Here is a 16,915-nt window from a genome sequence, read left to right as displayed (position 1 = left end):
CCTCATTTTGACTCCACACACACCCCGAAGAGGCATGAGGAACACCTTTGGATGTTTCTTGATACACATCCTCCTATTCTTTCAATAACTGTCCTGTATAAGCATGAACAGAGGAGGCATTTATAAGCACATCTTGGTGGACTCAGAGGTAATAAAGCAGCTTCTGACTCTGCAGCCTCACTGAGTAACAACAGTGACCTGGACTGATGCTCTGATTTGCATTATAATGCTAATTTTGTGTTTTCTGCCTCCAATGGCTGCTTATTTCTGATCCCGGGTCAGTGCCTGCGTGTACAGTAACACACATACAGCAACTGTAATAATGTGTATTTTTAGCATTAGCCCATCTGTGACTCGGTTTGCATAACATTCAGCTGCGTGTGCTGATATAATCAGTCCTTCAGAGCCGCAGGAACAAAATCATTTCCCTGACAGTTTTTCCTGAATTCACTTTATCTGCTGATCACCTAATTGGGTTTTTGCATGTAGCACAGAAGCGTCTGCTCAGCAGTGCTCATTTACGCTCCCATACAGACATGAAATGCGTCCACACGGCGTAACTACATTGAAATACTCCACTCCACTCTCTAATTTATGACATTCATGGCGTCCAGACACTGAAGCCTGCTGAATTTGTGGACTTCGTAGTCACAAAATGATGCTATGTTGTCCTGATTGCTGAAAAACCACCAGCTGACGATGTCGTGCCTGAGTTACAGTCTTTGTGTTGAGTAATAACAACTATTATAACACTAAACTAAATACAGGCTCAATTTTAGAATCTTAATCACTGGGACTGATTTGAGTTGACTTACCATCACTTAATATTAAATTATTAGTTATCTTGATTGATCTTTTCATATCTCATCACCTTTCTTTCTCTTTTATTGTTTGTTATTGTGTTTATTGAAACACGATACAGATGATGCAGGAACATCCAGGAGTGGCTGTATCAAAAATGGTCATCAATCAACAATCTCGCCGTTACTATGGCGCCCAAAGGCTCAGAAATGCTTGGAGAGTGAAATAGGGGCTGGATCGGCCACCAGGGGGCGATCAGATTTGGGAATCTCTTGACGGCCGTCAGAAGGCGACCTGAGAATCAGTCACTTCCTGAACATTTAAGATCCAGGAAATTACAAAAAAGGTGTACAAGTGGGGCAAAAAATGAATGAAAAAGAGGGATATCTTTATTATTCAGAAATGATATTTTATTGCTCTTCCACCTGACCCTCCATTACTCTTCTATCTTTTTTATCTATCTATCTTTTTATCAGCTCGGGGATTCTCTTCACGCGTTTCCTGCGTGTCCACTGAGGAATTCTTGCCTATTCCGGCCCATCCTGACGCTCCTCCTGTCTCCTGAACCCTTCTCGTGCAATTGCCTCCTCTGATTCCTGCCCTCCCGCTCCCCTCCCTCCTTCCCCTCCTGCTTCTTTAATCGTTCTGTTTTGTACTGAAGGTTACTTTTGCCTTCAGGGCTATGAAAATGTCAAAACGGCCCACTCCATTTCCAGCTACGTAAATAGCCATTTCCCGCCAGAGCAAACCCACTTTCCCACGTCTGACCTGCTGTGTTGCACACCCCACCTCCTCCTCTTCGCTACCTGAGCGCAGGGATGAGGGGAAATGGAATGCTCCGCTGTCATTTTCATAAAACAAGCTGCAACAATTCCTTTCTTTCAACTCCAACATTTCCTGCAGATCTTAAACAATATAAAATACAATTGCCGAAATATCATCCATTTGAGCATGTACATGGTTTGCACTTCAACTTAATGAAAGAGAAAAAAATGTATTAAACTGCTGGAATATTTCCCCAAAAAGGCGATAAATCATGAAAAAATCTGCGCTGTTATTACTAAAACTACAGACTTCCGGCTGTTCATTGGCAGGCAAAGAGAAAACACTCACAGCGCTGAGGCTAAAACAGCCTCAAATCAAATTTGGTTTCCATTAAAACGTTCCTCTCCAGACTGGGGGGGGGTGTCTTTTCTGTAAAGGTTCCTCTGAATTTAAATGAAGCTCGGAAGAGTTGAAATAACTCCGCAGATACATCATACCCGAATTGGTGCCCCTGGAAATTTGGAGAAATTAAAAAGAAAACTCCCGGTGCTGTAAAAACAGTTGCTCTTCCTTCTGTAGTGAACAGGCCTCCAGACGGTGGGAGCCAGCCGCTGCGGGTCACGCCAGGCTACTTCATTTCCGTCTGCCGTGTCCCAGAAAACCCCGGCGTGCTGCGCGCCGCTCCCGTCCTCCGCCTCCTCTCCTCTTCACCAATATCCCCCGATCTTCCCTTTTCAATTTCCTGCCGCTCCCCAAGACAATGTAGCGCTGCATCAAAGGTCTGTGTGGAGCTTCTGATAGCTCACATCAGCAAAAGCAGAAATCATTCACACACACTCTTCCTGCTGAACTCTGTGTGTGTGTGGAGCCCAGTAGAGGCCTCCTTCCTGCCTGTCTTCCTCCACACAGACACGCCGATGCTAACGATGGGTCTGATACGGAGCCATCGTGCACATACATGCACATACATGCGTCATGTGAAAGAGCAGAAACACTCTTTAAAGGATCCGAACATACACGGGAATGAATATTCCAGATACGGATCCCTTCGGGCTAATTAGCCTGGATTGTTTCTGTCCAGAATACAGTGGGTCAGAGCGCCACTGGACTTTCAACAGCTTAAATGAATTAATTGCTTTGACTGTGGGGGGGGGGGGGGGGGGATGTAGAGACACTGTTAGCTTTGAAAGGGGAAGACTGACAAGTACATTTTTTTTAATAATTGAGGGGGTGGCTGCAGCTGGAGGGGGAGTGACAGCTGCACAGCCAATACAGTCACCAATGAAGACAAAATAATAGATGTTGGAAGGACAGGACACTCTGGTGGCGCTCTGGGGGGGGTCACGTAGCGGGATTCCCATATATTTACACACAGCCTGTCACGAGTCACTTGTGTTCAGCCTGGTGGTACCAGAGATGTAAACAGACGTTCTGATGCTTGAGTGCTCTTAGCTGTGGTGCAGCAGCGCGGGGACAGGTCCTCGGGTGGGGGGGCGGCTTGCTTGGAGGTCAGGACGGGGGTAGAGGTATAGAGCTCCTTCTAATTGGATCTGTCAAAACACTCCGGGTTAATGTAGTACCTCTATTAGGCAGAGCTGCAGCCCATGACCTGCGGGGTGATCGATGGCTCGGCTCGACGTAGCTGCTGCTTAGTTTTGGTGCCGATGATGATGATGACGATGATGATGATGACTGTAAAACATTGATCTGATGAGCCTACACAGCGGTCGGTGCCACAGCCAGAACTGTGGAGCTGGTGATCTCGTCTGCTGTAGTCCCAGTCTGGGGGGGGGGTTATCGAAGCACCGTGAGTTCTGCTGTCGTCTCCAGCGTCCTTTCACCTCCTCCGAATGGGAAAAACAATCGATGCTCCTCTGTCTCGGAGCCGTATGGATCTGTAGAAATCTTTTTACTGCTACATGTGGCGTCTCCCTCGTTGGCTCCAGCTGGAGCATTTGTACTGGGGCGGGCCGGGTCGCTCTGGGACGGTGAGGGTGCTTTCTGTAACTGGCCCTGTGCGACTGTCCCTGTTGTCTCTTGCTGTTTACATCACATTTGTGCGTCCTGTGCTCCGGCAAGGTTGCAGATGATGAATAACTTCGCTTCCATACGGCACCATTCCTCCCCCAGGACATATGCTGCTGCTGCTGTTCCTCCCATTCTCTGCTCTCTTCATCACATCTTTTTCTCTCCTCTGTCAACAACATTTTGTATCTTTCTCCCTTCTATTTATAACAGTTCATTCTGTCTGTCAGATGAATCATTTTCCAGCTATCTCGGCCTCTTTTCCCCACATTTCTTTCGCTTTTAGCCTGTATTGGAAAGAAAAGACCTTGCCTCGATGTGGACAAAAGCTTCTGGCTTTTAATTGTGGTGGGACTGATTCTGGCCTTGGCTTCAGACACAAACTCTAATTGTTCTGGTGGCAGTTCTGGAAGTTCCTTAATCAATCTGCTACTCACAAGGTGCATTTTTTGGTTTTAGAGAATACGGAGTATTTGAATCAAATTTCATACACCATAATTAGATTTTTATGACGAGCAGAAGAAGCAGATGTAATTCTACTCCTGAAACAGTGGAAACGTAACCGTCTACCAGTAACAGTATCGACCAGATGTGAGCCCAGTCAACGGACGAGGAAATGCAGTTTTATCGAGTTCAATTCGTTTCGTTAGTGGTACCGACGAAGACGGTGACTGCTTCCATTTGGTGTTCATTTGGACAGGAAGCTTCTGGACCCTTTCTGGTCCTGCTCAGTGCGTTTGAAGATAGTGGTGGAGTGTGTGTGTGTGTCTGTATGTATTGGTTGTATATACATACGACAAGGTTACGTAACACGATGATTAAAGCCCCCCTTGGCTTAGCTTATCAGCTAATCAGAGTGCTAATCAGTTCTTCCTTGGCCCTTTCACAACATTTCCTATTAAAATCTGTTACATGAGGTAGAAAAATGCCAACAGTGTCAGATTAAATTAACCACAAAGGCCACAGTCAAGACGTCTTGATGTCTAAAATCTGGACCGGATGAATTTCTCACTTTGTCCCGTCACAGCTCGTCCCCGCTGACATCTAAATGTTCACTGTTCTTACGCACGCGCCCATGAAGCTGTGTTTATTTTAGAATAAAGCTGATTGCAATAACACTGGGTGCTGAGCAGGGAAGTAAAAAGAAACAATCAGAGTTGATTACAGAGCCGGCGCCTGATCGGAGTAAATAATACACTGCTCACTTCCTGTCTGAGCAGCCATGACGCCCCGGCAGAGGCTGTTTTCACTCTGATTACGTCCACAGCAGCACCGCGTCTCCAGCACGCTGAAGGATTAGGACACGTGTGACCGCTGAGCTTGGCTTCATCACGTCTTGCTCAGAGATATGTGAAAGGGTGAGACAGGTCTCATAAATGGACACGTCCATCTCAGCTGCCAACACAGTCTCAACAAATCCCCAGGAAGCTCCTCAAGATTATAATTTAAAAGTTATTGTGCTTGGCTTTTAGTCACATGTGTGAAAAACTTGCTCACTTTTAAGACAGAGTGTTAAATGTCCATGTCTCCGCTCAGATGAATGAAATATTTAACGTGGACACAAATCATTAAAGGCTTTCTGCAGCCATCTGAACTATGACCTTTAGAACTGAATCCTGTCAAGATCTGACCTCCACCAAACATGAAGGAAAAATGATGATCAACATTAAGACGAGACCTTAAGGCAGTGACAGCCACCTTCACCTAAAATCTAAAAATCCTTCAGAGGTCTGGACAGACAGACAAGCTGTTTATGCTTCCAGTTGTCAGATGCCCCCCGCCCCAAAAAAAACACACACACACACACACACACTCACACTTGTCACGTCTGACTCTATCTGCTAACCAATACTGACACCTAGCGGTCATTAAGGTTAAGCGTCTTCAGGCATGAAAACGCTACAGAAACAACACAAACTGAATCTTATTTCATTTTTATTTCTTCTGCATCTGAAGAAATAGAGTAAAAACTAAATGTAAAATATTTGAAAAGCATCAATTTTAAAATAAAAAAAAGAAATCTGCATATAGCTTATTAAAGGCGATTATTTTAAAATTCTGGTCTGGAAACACGCAACCAGGGCTGAGCCTTGGGGCACAAACAATACTGATGTTGATTTTATGCATGATCAATGTGAAGTGAGTTTAAAGTGCAAAGCCAACTTCCAGGCCCCAGTTATTGTTAAGTTATTGCCGGCACGCATGCGGGGAATTTTTAAAACCACTATTATAGTTAAACACCTTAAAATAAACCATGGAGACACCATCATAGACAAGAGAGTTACCAAGAAGGGGAAACAAATTCTCTTCGTGCCACCTCAGTCCAAGAAGTCAGGCATGTGCTCCTGGCAGTACTCTTCAAAGCTGAAGTCGTCCACTGTGAAGGTGATGTCCCTCCACCGCCGCGGGGTCGTGCGGCCCTGTGGGGTCTCCAGTGCAAAGCTCTCAATGGATAGATTGGGCAACAGTGCAACTTTCTTGTACTTGATCTCAGATCCCCACGCCTGAAAATATGAAACAGGATAAAAGTCACTGCAGACACTGCTGGGCAGGAGGGTGGAGGCCATTATATATATGCTATATATATAGTATATAATATAAGGCGCTGGACCTTATTGCAGCTGCCGTTATTGCAGCTGATTGTGCAGCCGGGCTCCCAGTCCTCAAACGTCCGGTTGAGAAACACTTGCACACCAGTTTTGTAGTGTTTCCTGTGAGGAAAAGGAAGATAAGATATACTGAATATATATATAAGATATACAGTATATGATCAATTGGGACACTTTACAATAGAGGTTTTATAGAGCAGAGGTTTACTAGTTTCGTGAACTCTTTCTCAGCTCAACATACTTAAAGTCGGGATTGATGTTGACATAGTGAGCATTGTCCAAAAGTCTGATGTCGCTCCCAGAGGCCACCCGCTTGAAACAGTTTCGACACAAGAGCTGGACACTGGCGGGGGTGTGCTGACTCCTCCGCTTAGCTTTCTGACTCTCTTGTAGTTTCCTTTTTATGATGGCCTCCCTTTGCATCTGAGCTATCTGAAGAGAGAGGACAAAGGACGATAAGAGGCTGGCAGAGAGGAGGGTAAACCTCAGACAAACACCCTCACCTTGCTGCGAAACTCCTGGGGCCTCATCGCTTGGATCACAGCGATGGCGTCTCCCGTCAGCTTATCCAGATACTCATTGATGTGCTCGCGTCGCTCTTCACGCCCGCCCTTCTGGGCAATGACTGAATACTGACTGGCTCTGGCTCTGGCGCGCCCGCTGGCCTGCTTCTGGGCGATCTCATTCGTAAGCAGGCCGTAGCGCACCACCAGGTTGCATTCTGGGATGTCCAGGCCTTCCTCGGCCACGCTGGTGGAGATGAGGAGGTTCAGGTCCCCCTGACGGAAACTGCGGATGGTGTCCTTCTGTTTCACCTGGGAGAAAAAGCAGGCGGGAGTCAAACAAACACGCATGTTCTGATTCTGGCTTCTACATCTGGAGTGTTTATGAGCACACACGTGCGTCATGGTGTCGATGCCGTTTCCAGCACCGGTCAGGATGGCCGCCTTGATGCCGGCCTGCTGTAAGGTGCTGCTGGTGCTGACCCAGTCACAAAGGCAGTGGGTGCTTTTCCGGGTTTTACTGAAGAGGATCCCCCTGGACTCCCCGCCTGGTCTAAACTGGTTCAGCAGCACGCTCTCCAGTTTGGACATTTTGGGGTTCTCGTAGCGAGAATTTCCCGCGTGGTGCTTCAGCTCCGCCTGATTCTCTGCGTGAACGTGACAAAGAGCTTCAGCTGCGTGATGGAGAAACTTCAGAGCAGTACAAAATATTCTGAAAAATCTCATTAACATGCTGCAATTAATGTTCTCAAGCATCAAAAATACATTTGTATATATTTGTATGAATGTGTTCAGGATCATTATTATTTTTTTAAGTAAATCATTCATTTAGTGAAACCTGCAGTGTTGTAAGCAAAGTATCTAAATGTAATAGAGTAGTAATTACCTCCAGGAACGCGTAAACGTATCAGGTAGTTTTATAAAGGAGTGTAAATACGCACCGCGGTAAAGTCCCATCAAGAAGAAATCCGTCCCATCGATTTCCGTGTCGACTTTGCTTCTGTAAAAGTCCTTCAGCGAGCGGTAAGCATCCAGCATTCTCAGGGTGTCGTTGATGAGCAAGGCATCGTTGTACTTCCGGAGGTGGAGAGCACACTGCGCCCACACTCTGTTGTCCTCTTTCACTCCTGACGCAAACACAAAAGTCTTTACAAACACCGTCTCCGTCTCCGTCTCCGGCGGCCGCCGCGTGCTCACCGTGCCGCTCCAGAATCACCACGTCCGCTTCGTACTCCTGTGTGCCGCATTCCCTCAGTGTGATGTTGTTAGGGAGATCCATGAAGTCGTGGATCCTCTGCATCATCCATTTCAGATGGTCCCCGAATGGATCCTGAGGAGACAACACGAAGAGTTTTGTCCATTAAAAACGCTGAAAATTACAAGAACTACTCCAAAGTTTATCAGCTGTATTGGCTTAAATAAAAGTAATTTTTCTGTCTAAAGGAGAATAAAACTTTAAACCTGGAATGGAGTGAATGCTCTCACTGGTTAATGCAGGTACATGACCTCACCTTGGGCCTTTCGTCGACGATGTCGAACGTTTTGACGGGCTTGGGTACCCTCTCCTCCAGGTCCGGCAGGTAGTTTTTTGTGGAAACTATGTCCGAGTCCAGGTTGGCACAAATCTGGGGGTATGAAGGTGATGAGGATGAGGAGGAGGGAGAAAACAGCAGCCAATCCGGTTGTATGAGGGACGACCCCTGACCTGTAGGGCGTATTCCACAGCTCTCTCCAGAATCTTTTCTCCCCCCGTACCCAGAGAGGCAGTCAGGCCAAGAACCTGGGGCAGCGCTCGCTCCCCATTCAGCTTCTTCTCCACATAGCAGCTCATTATCTGGTTGTAGACAGCCTGCTTCTTGGTGTGGTGACACTCGTCGATGATTAGCAGTGTGATATCTGCGAGGAGAGAATCAAAGGTTTAAAAGTGAAGTCTGATTTTAAAGCATCCCTGACCTCATGGTGTTATTTACCCGAGAGCTCCACGTGTTTGGCTTCGTCCGTGTTTATCATGGCGTTGTACAGGATCTGCGCCGTGCAGATGACAACATCTGAGTCCTTCACCACTTGCCCGAAGAAGTCCCTCTCCTCGCTGTCCCCACTGATGGGAACCACTCTGTAGCTCCGGTCCAGGTGAGGCTGGAACTCCTTGGTGTAATGCTGGTCTACAAGGTGAATCTGTGGTGGAGCAGTCGTCAGAGAACAAGCCACATCACAAAGCTTCTGGTTTCTGCTCCTTCACTTAGATGCTTGTCACAATACCTTGTTGACTAAGACCACCACCTTTGCCTTGGCAGTGGTCTCCAGGTGTCTCTTGGCCACATACACAGCAGCACGAGTCTTTCCAGCGCCGGTTGGCAGCCAAATAATGATGTTTTCTCCCAGCAGAGCCCTTCGGACCACTTCCTGCTGGTAGGAATACAGTCTAAAATCTGCCATCGCTCACGTCCCTGTTTAAAAGCATGGGAATCAGGATAAAGAGCATGAAAAATGGAAACAGAGAGGTGGAAAGAAGCCTTCTGAAAATGAGCCTCTGTAAACTCACCAGTCAGCCGTGTGCCGCTCCCCTTCGCTCACTGTCAGCACAGTGAAGAGGGGGGAATTTAAAGGCACTAAAGCGAAAGTAAAACAGAGGGAGCCGAAAACGAATGTGCAGAGGGAGGCTCTGGACCAACAGCAGCTCGTCGTCTCTGTGCAGTGACAGGAAACAGCTGACAAGATCTCATTGTTTTCAAAGGCTTCATTAAACTGAAGTCACATCTTATGACGGCTTTACATATTCCTAATGTGCCCAGTGAGGACATCAAAAGCTCTCGGGCGATGGTGCACCCTGGCTGGGTAAAAACCTTCAGGTTTGGTTTGGTTTAGTGCTTTGTCAGGAAAACAAAACTTATCAGCTGTGACTCACATCCTCATATTGCCTCACACGGCTCATGAATAAAAGATGGGTTCGCTGGGTGCACACGATGGAAGCTCCTCCAAAATCTGTTAAAAACAACAATAATGCCATGTGCCTTTGCCTCTCCTGGAAATGGGGTTTTAAACCTTTAGCTACTATTCTTGTCATACATGTTAAAAACATCCAATATCCGCTGCTTTGCTTTGAGTCACACCGTCATGTAAATCAAAGAGTTCCCGACTGCCTGCAGAAACCCTGGAGGATCCTTCATCAACTCCCCTGTTAACAAGGGAAGCGAAGGAAAACTTCAAACTCAGAGCAGTCTTTAAGTTCTGTTCAGATGTGTTCAAGTGGCGGACCGCGGGCCAGATCCTGCCCACCAGTCAGTCCAGACTGGCCCACCTGTGGGTCCAAAATATTATTTGTTCTCTTCTTCAATACCTTTATTTAAAACAAAATATCTCCAAGCTGTAATTGTGGAAATTGTTAGAATCTAGATGGTGGGAAACCTACTTTAGAAGGCTTGGGTCCTCCACATTTTTCCTACAGCTTAAATAAGAGGGGAAGAACAGCTCATCTCTCAGCCACATCCATTCAAACGCACACAAGCCCGATGATTGAATCCATCTTTGAGCTGCATTTATAAAAATTTCATTACTTCAAAGGCCGTGAAACAACACAGCAACAGTAATTATTATTTAAAAGGTGCTGCTCTCTTAGTGACCTGATTTAGAGGCTGGATTAGGGTGAACTGTGCCTGTCATATACGTAGAAGAAAAACCTGTTCATTTCCACAGTAAGGTGTCGACACGGTAACACTCTGTTTGGGTTTGTTATTAACTGTTGAAATGGGGACCCGCTGAAGGAAAGCCGTTGTACCTCCAGAGCCTCCCTCAGCGGGGCCCCATCAGTTTCGTTTCTCCGAATCGCTGCTCCCAGTTTACATCATTCGTAGCCAATCACCTTCAGACACAGCTCACCCGGAAATCCAGCGCGTTATTATTGTAATTCTGCAGTGAGATTAGGAATTTTGAGAGTTCCAATGCAGAGGTTTCAAATTACATGAGACAGGAGAGACCGACATAAGTCTAGCCTGCACCGTCTGAGCAGGAAACCATATAAACATATTTACTCATCTGGAAAACCCTCAAATTCTGTTAAAACTAACATAAGTATCTGATAACTCACACTCCTCTGACGACAAACTGCAAGAGCTCCAGACACTCTAAAGAAAATCCTTTATTGTCACCAACAGTTGAACAGTTACGGTGAATGGCACCTTCCACCGCCGCTCACGAGCCACCACCAAACACGACAACGCTTCACTGACCTTTTTATATGAAAACGTGAGATGCAGCACAAATTGGAAATATGTGACACTGGCATCCTTTCAACTAGGAAAGGCCGGAAAAAGAAAAAAATAATGGCTTCATTGATGGAGTTCGTGACTCGGAAGCCGCCGTCTTCCACCAGTTCAGACCCATCAAGAATCCTGTAAACCTGCGATCACCACAAACCGGCGACGGTGCTGCTTGAAGGAAAAGTGAGTGTGTGTGTGAGACTATAGAACTAAATCCACTTGGACATCAGTAAAGCTGTGCTAATGAGTGCTTTGGAATCAAACTCTACATGTGAGATGCGGTGCAGCACTATGTAACATATTTAATGTGCAAATAACGTGTTGCTGCGAGGATTTAATGGAAGGCAACGGTATATTCACTTCCTATACCAACAACGGGATCCAGCGGGTTTCCACACTGACGTCAATCATCCGAGCGCTCCTATATTTGCTTTTATTGCCAAGTGTTTGAAGGTCTTCAGCCCTGAAAGAAAACCCCCGGAAAACCCATGAAGATGCCTGGATGTTCAAGTGTCTGTCAGCAGTGGAAGGCAACGCGGCTTTCGGTCCCGAGGTCGGTCCTCAACGCTGCTGAGCAAACTGGAATGAAGAATCCCGATCAGACGTGACGAAGGCCGATGGGATTTTAGATGTGCCGACGCTGTTCTGACCCGGAGCTGGAGCTTTGGTACACTTGATAGGTGATGTAACGCGCTGACTGGAGGTTGTTTCCCAGCATTCCCTGCTGTTTGTTCAGGTCCGACATGTAAAATGTGTAAAAACCCTTTGATGAGATGACCTCACCAACGTCCTTGGGATTTTCCTCCATCTTCTTTAACGGAATATTGCGAGTTCATTTCTCGATCAGGCCTCCGTCTTTTAGTTTGAAGTAGAAGAACTTCTCCAAGGTGTTGGCACACTTGCAGTACTCGCTGTCTGGGTGGTTGTACTCACGACAGTTAGAGATGATTCGCTGCAGGTCGGCAATGAAAAGTTTCTTGGTCACATAGTATCTGTTCTTCAGTCGTTCTGTCATGGTCTTCAGGTCTGGGGAGAAGATCAAGGTCCACACAAAATAAAGAGAAGCAGAGATGAACTTGAGAGAAGACGTCCGCCTAGAAGGCGAATCATCTTCCATTTTCAGAAACAATCGTGCGGACTGACCGATAGGAAAGCGGATGATCTCGTAGTAATCTGGAGCCTCAGATTTCTTCACAGGTTCCATGAAGGGCCAGGCATCAGGATGACTCTGAGGGGGAATGCTGTTTTTTTACTTCTGCTTCTCCAGCACTCCCATGTTCAGCAGATACGCTTACCTTTATCTGGGCCAGAAGGTTCTTCAGCATGTTGTACAGCACATCTGGATCCTTCACCTCTTTCCTGCAACACGTGAAATGATGGACAGTGTCCCACCTTAAAGGACCCTGATGTTATTGAATCATATTAAAATGGAATGTTACCCTTTGTCCTTGTTGCTGGGCTTCCAGCCTGTTTCCCCTTGAAGGAAACAGTCGGCGTATTAACACAACTTCACAGATTTGAAAAGAATAACCAAGCGTCTTCAACACATACGTATGCCTGGAATGCTCTCCACCGGGATCTGTCGCACACCCTCTTTGAAGCAGGTGAGTCCTGGGTAAACCTTCCTGATCTGGCTCTGTTTCCTCTCAATCAGCTTCTTTATAATCTGCTCAGACATTAAAAATTCATGCGCTCAGCCGCAAAAGCTCCCGGATGGACATCTGCGGGTCTCACCGACCTCCTTCTGTCTTTTGATGATGTGCGAGAGCTCGGTGTAGGGGATCCTCGGGTTCAGCTCACACTCCATCAGCGTCGCCCCCTCGTAATCTTTGATGTATCCCAGGTAGCGGCTTTTCGGCACTTTGATGTCTTTGGAAAAACCCTGAGAGGAGGGAAAAGAATGACAGAGAGAAGAGCCAGAGGAGCACGGGGGTCACGGCTGCAGTACCTGCTTCTTGAAGTAGCCAATGGCGTACTCGTCAGCGTAGGTGAGGAAATAGAGGATGTTGTGTTTGATGTGATACTCCTTCAGGTGGTTCATCAGGTGGGTTCCGTAGCCCTTGGAATTTAAAACAAGCAGCATGTTACCATTCCAAAAGCTTTTCCAGCTGCTGGCGAGGTCATCAAAGGTGGAGCTTTACCTTGACCTGCTCGTTGGACGTGACGGCACAGAAGACGATCTCTGTGAAGCCCTGAGTTGGAAACATCCTGAAGCAGATGCCGCCGATGACGCGTCCATCTTTGATGAGGGCGAGGGTCTTGTGCTTTCTGCGGACATTTCAGACGTGAGTAGAGCGACGGCATCCGCCGACCCGAGGCCCGAGAGCGGCGACTTACGGGTCAAACACCAGCCGGGTGATGTACTCTTTAGGCATGCGAGGTAACTGGTGAGAGAACACGTTCTGTAGACCAACCAACCACATCAGGATCTTCTTATTGGACTTTTGGGAAAGCGAGTTCCCAATGACGTGAAACTCGATGATGCCCCGCCTTTCCTCCAGCCGGGCCGTCTCGTCGCGTGCGGCGTTTGGCGTCAGCAGGTTCGTCTGTCGGCATTCATATTTGAACTGTGAACAACCGCCAATCTGCAGCCAGCTGATACCAGGAGACTTTACCTCTGGCCCGAGCATGGCGGCGGGGTCGGTAATCGTCATCATCACTTCGTTAACCAGCTCCATCGGGATGTCTCCCATCACACGGATTCGCTTGGCATCCTCCAGGGTCAAGGCCTCCGAAATTTTACGCTTCTCTCCTGAGACACGCGAGAGCCATTTCAACCACACAAACACATGCAGTCGATGTTTTTTTTTAATCCCCAATTCAGAATCATTAAAGCCGAGCACAGACCCGTATGGGGCTCGGCGCCGCCGCTCTCCACATTCCCTACAGCCGACACGCCACTCAGACCCTTGGGCAAAGCAGGAGAGCCGGACACAGCGGCGGGGCTGATCACTTCAATGGAGAGACACAGAGACACATCAACAGAGCCGATTCAACAACACACCCAGAAAGAAACGAGGACGTACCCGTCTGATGCCCCAGTTGTGTCCCGTCTGAAGCTGGCACGGTGAAATCTGCTTCCCAGATTGGGGAATTTTCACCATAGATTTCTTCTTCCAGCATGGACAAAAACCTGGAGACATTTCACATCGGCTGTTATTTGAACGGCAAATATCCGCTGCGTAATTCAATGAAGTGAAAGGATAAACAGGGATGCTCTTGAAACGTGACATTTTCACCCATAAACACAGGACGGTTTCATCTCACTTGGGAAAATGTGTGAGGATGAGTGTGCGTTTCTCTGGCAACAGTTTGTCCTTTTCCACTCTGAACTTCTCCAGGAGCTGACGCCGCGTCACAATGAAGATGGACTTGAGCAAACTGCGGCCGAACACTTGAGTGGTTTCATAACGTGGCAGGCTGTCGTTACTCTGGGGGACGTGGCAGTAGCACAGCCACCTGGGAGGGAAATAACACCATCAAGTCTGCACCCGGTATTACTAAAACCCTAAACTAGCATGTTCTCACAAACGTTAATATTGTTGCTCTGTTACCTGCTGAGTTACATTCACACACCTGGTGTAGTCCACTTTGTAGGCTGTTCCATCGTCCTTCTGTGTGCGCTGGCGATACTGCGTCGGTGTCTCCAGTTTCCAGTAGTTCAGGCACAACAGGAACATCTTTGACAGCTCAAACATGGTCTGCCTTTCCTTCGGCGCTAGGTGGCTGAACTTGTACTGGACAAAATTCAAAACTCCCTTTGGAGGCACACAATAATGCAGGGGTTTATTGTCAAATAAACATAAATAGTTAGTTTTGTTTCAGGGTTACCTGTTCAATGTTGGGCTTCTCAAAAGGTGGACTTCCTAGAGAACCTTCTACCACAGGCTGGCTCATCTGAAGGATACTTTTTCTTAAAAGCTATTTAAAACAGGGTGAAAAGAAGAAACAGGTTGGTTTCTGGAAGATGTTGACATGTAAGGCGGAGATAGGGCTACACACACATTTGCTCACCTTAAACAGGTAAAAGTAAACTTGTTTGGTGTCGGTGTCTTCCTCTTTGTGCACGGACATAAAAAGATTCTCCACATCCACAACCATCCCCAAAAGCCTGTTGATCTCATCCTCTGAGACATTCTCCAAGTGAGACACATGGTCAGCTGTCATCAATACAAGTTTAAAGTCACACCAATTCACGGCTTCGCATGCATTTTCATTATAGCTATGAACAAGCCTTACAGTCATACATGTACAAATGGATATAATGTCAGTGGAGCGCAGTGAACTCCTGGAATCTGTTAGTTATTTAAGTGATTAACAGTTTGCAAAGGGTGATGAGTTTGTACCCAGAGAATGTTCACAGCTGCGGCACGACTCGCTCAGGCTGGCGGCTTGCTGCTGCAGATCCATACGTGGGGCAGATGGAGGATTCGGATTTTTCCATCCATTGCACTTGCAGGTGTCAATTGCCTGGAGAAACGCAAATTACTCTAAACAACGGAAGCACCCTGCACAGTGCGCGGGCATCTGCTTCTAGACATCAGTGAATTACGAAGTAATAAACTTAGCTAGCTAATATCAACAGCAAAATATCTGCAGCATTGTTTGTAGCTAGCTAGCTTTTAAAGTTAACAAATATACCATTCTTTTATTTCGGTTATGAGTTCTCCCTATCTGCCTCTTTATAGTGCACTGGCTTATACATATATACAGTATATATAAAAACACTAATACTATTACTTAGTTGTGCTGTGGAACTTTGGTTAGAAACATCAGCTACCTTGCAAGCAGAGAATACGCCAAGTTTCTCGAGCTTTTTCGCCCGTGGGAAAGCTCGGACTTGAGCTTTCTTTTGGCTTGCACGCTGTTGCTGGCTTAGTCCCGGTCGGGCTGGGTCACTGTTCCCCGACCCAGAACCTGTATTACCGGTGCTGGAGCCAGCTGAGCCACCAGTCTGGGCTTGAAGAAGCCGGGGTTGCAAGGCCTGCGCTGCCGGGTCCGACATCTCCACGCCGCCAGATTCTTCCTCTACGCTTTTACTTCTGTGATGGCTTCAGGTGCTGTCGGAAATATTGCATTGTAAGCGCTGTTGTAAAATGTACACTTACAATTGTAAATTTCAATCTGGCCAATCACTAAATGTCATTTTGATTTCACTAGGGAGTAATAACCCAATACGGACACTGATATTTTGATTTTTATATTAAATATCACGATCGTCGATTTTTCTGCTTCGATGGTTGAAGTAAGCGCATGTCCGAATGTTTAGCGCCACCTTGTGGTCACATTACACAACTACTTACTTGTCCATCGCAAAAAGGGCGTTCACCGATAACAAAAGTGATACGGGGGTGAGATATATTGTGACAACAATAACACTTTTTCTGCTTCGATAAACTATATGTTCAAAACGAATGGCCGTATTACTAAAGCGACGTTGGTACCGTAGTGGAACAATAAACCAAGCTTTCGTATGCCCTCTAGTGGTCAATAATGTGGATGGCATATTTCAAAACCTTCCAAAGAAACACCAGTTAATCATATCATGTACCAGCAATCATTCATTTACTGTGCTGGCAGTCATGTTGTTTTGATTACAAGGATTTGAAACTTGAAAAATATTTTTAAAAATGCAGGTTGTAGAAACCAGCATTTCAAAATGTCCAATATGCAAAGCATAGAACTTATTCAGTATTATCCACATCTGTTGTGATTCCATGTTATAAACAGGCAAACATTAAATAAGTTCCCATTATTTATTGGTAAAATTACATATTTCCCTCTTATTTCTTTACCCGTGACCCCCGGCGTGCCCATTACCCCCCACCTGGCAGCAGCGGCTGCTGTGCATGTACATTTGTGCTAGTTGTTGGCGTAAGAACAGGATGACAAAGCAATTCCTGTGATATGAACAGCAAAAACAAAGACAGACCAACAAAAGGAAATGAGCTTCGCT

General features: G+C 46.5%; 2 protein-coding genes across 2 annotated transcripts; both read right to left on the bottom strand.

Annotated features, from left to right (window-relative positions):
* Positions 1–5,509: 5,509 nt before the first annotated feature.
* dhx58 (DEXH (Asp-Glu-X-His) box polypeptide 58) lies at positions 5,510–9,397 on the bottom strand. Its single transcript, XM_057014290.1, has 12 exons — positions 9,246–9,397; positions 8,963–9,150; positions 8,674–8,878; positions 8,409–8,599; positions 8,215–8,328; positions 7,901–8,033; positions 7,645–7,830; positions 7,100–7,350; positions 6,704–7,015; positions 6,442–6,632; positions 6,203–6,302; positions 5,510–6,095 (listed from the first exon to the last, which is right to left on the bottom strand). Exons 2-12 carry the CDS (start codon positions 9,137–9,139, stop codon positions 5,910–5,912), a joined length of 2,046 nt encoding a protein of 681 aa, XP_056870270.1. The 5' UTR covers positions 9,140–9,150; positions 9,246–9,397; the 3' UTR covers positions 5,510–5,909.
* A 1,426-nt stretch (positions 9,398–10,823) lies between these two features.
* kat2a (K(lysine) acetyltransferase 2A) lies at positions 10,824–16,166 on the bottom strand. Its single transcript, XM_057014279.1, has 18 exons — positions 15,740–16,166; positions 15,306–15,429; positions 14,974–15,119; positions 14,791–14,880; positions 14,536–14,717; positions 14,227–14,418; positions 13,986–14,092; positions 13,807–13,911; positions 13,575–13,711; positions 13,297–13,505; positions 13,101–13,227; positions 12,908–13,018; positions 12,698–12,841; positions 12,511–12,625; positions 12,399–12,435; positions 12,255–12,318; positions 12,103–12,187; positions 10,824–11,985 (listed from the first exon to the last, which is right to left on the bottom strand). The coding sequence occupies exons 1-18, from the start codon at positions 15,962–15,964 to the stop codon at positions 11,792–11,794; spliced, it is 2,394 nt and encodes a 797-aa protein (XP_056870259.1). The 5' UTR covers positions 15,965–16,166; the 3' UTR covers positions 10,824–11,791.
* Positions 16,167–16,915: the final 749 nt, after the last annotated feature.

The sequence above is a fragment of the Takifugu flavidus genome, chromosome 18 (assembly GCF_003711565.1).
Source record: "Takifugu flavidus isolate HTHZ2018 chromosome 18, ASM371156v2, whole genome shotgun sequence".
Lineage (NCBI taxonomy): Eukaryota > Metazoa > Chordata > Actinopteri > Tetraodontiformes > Tetraodontidae > Takifugu > Takifugu flavidus.
The sequence above is the reverse complement of the archived record's forward strand: the minus strand, read 5'-3'. Positions and strand labels throughout refer to the sequence as shown.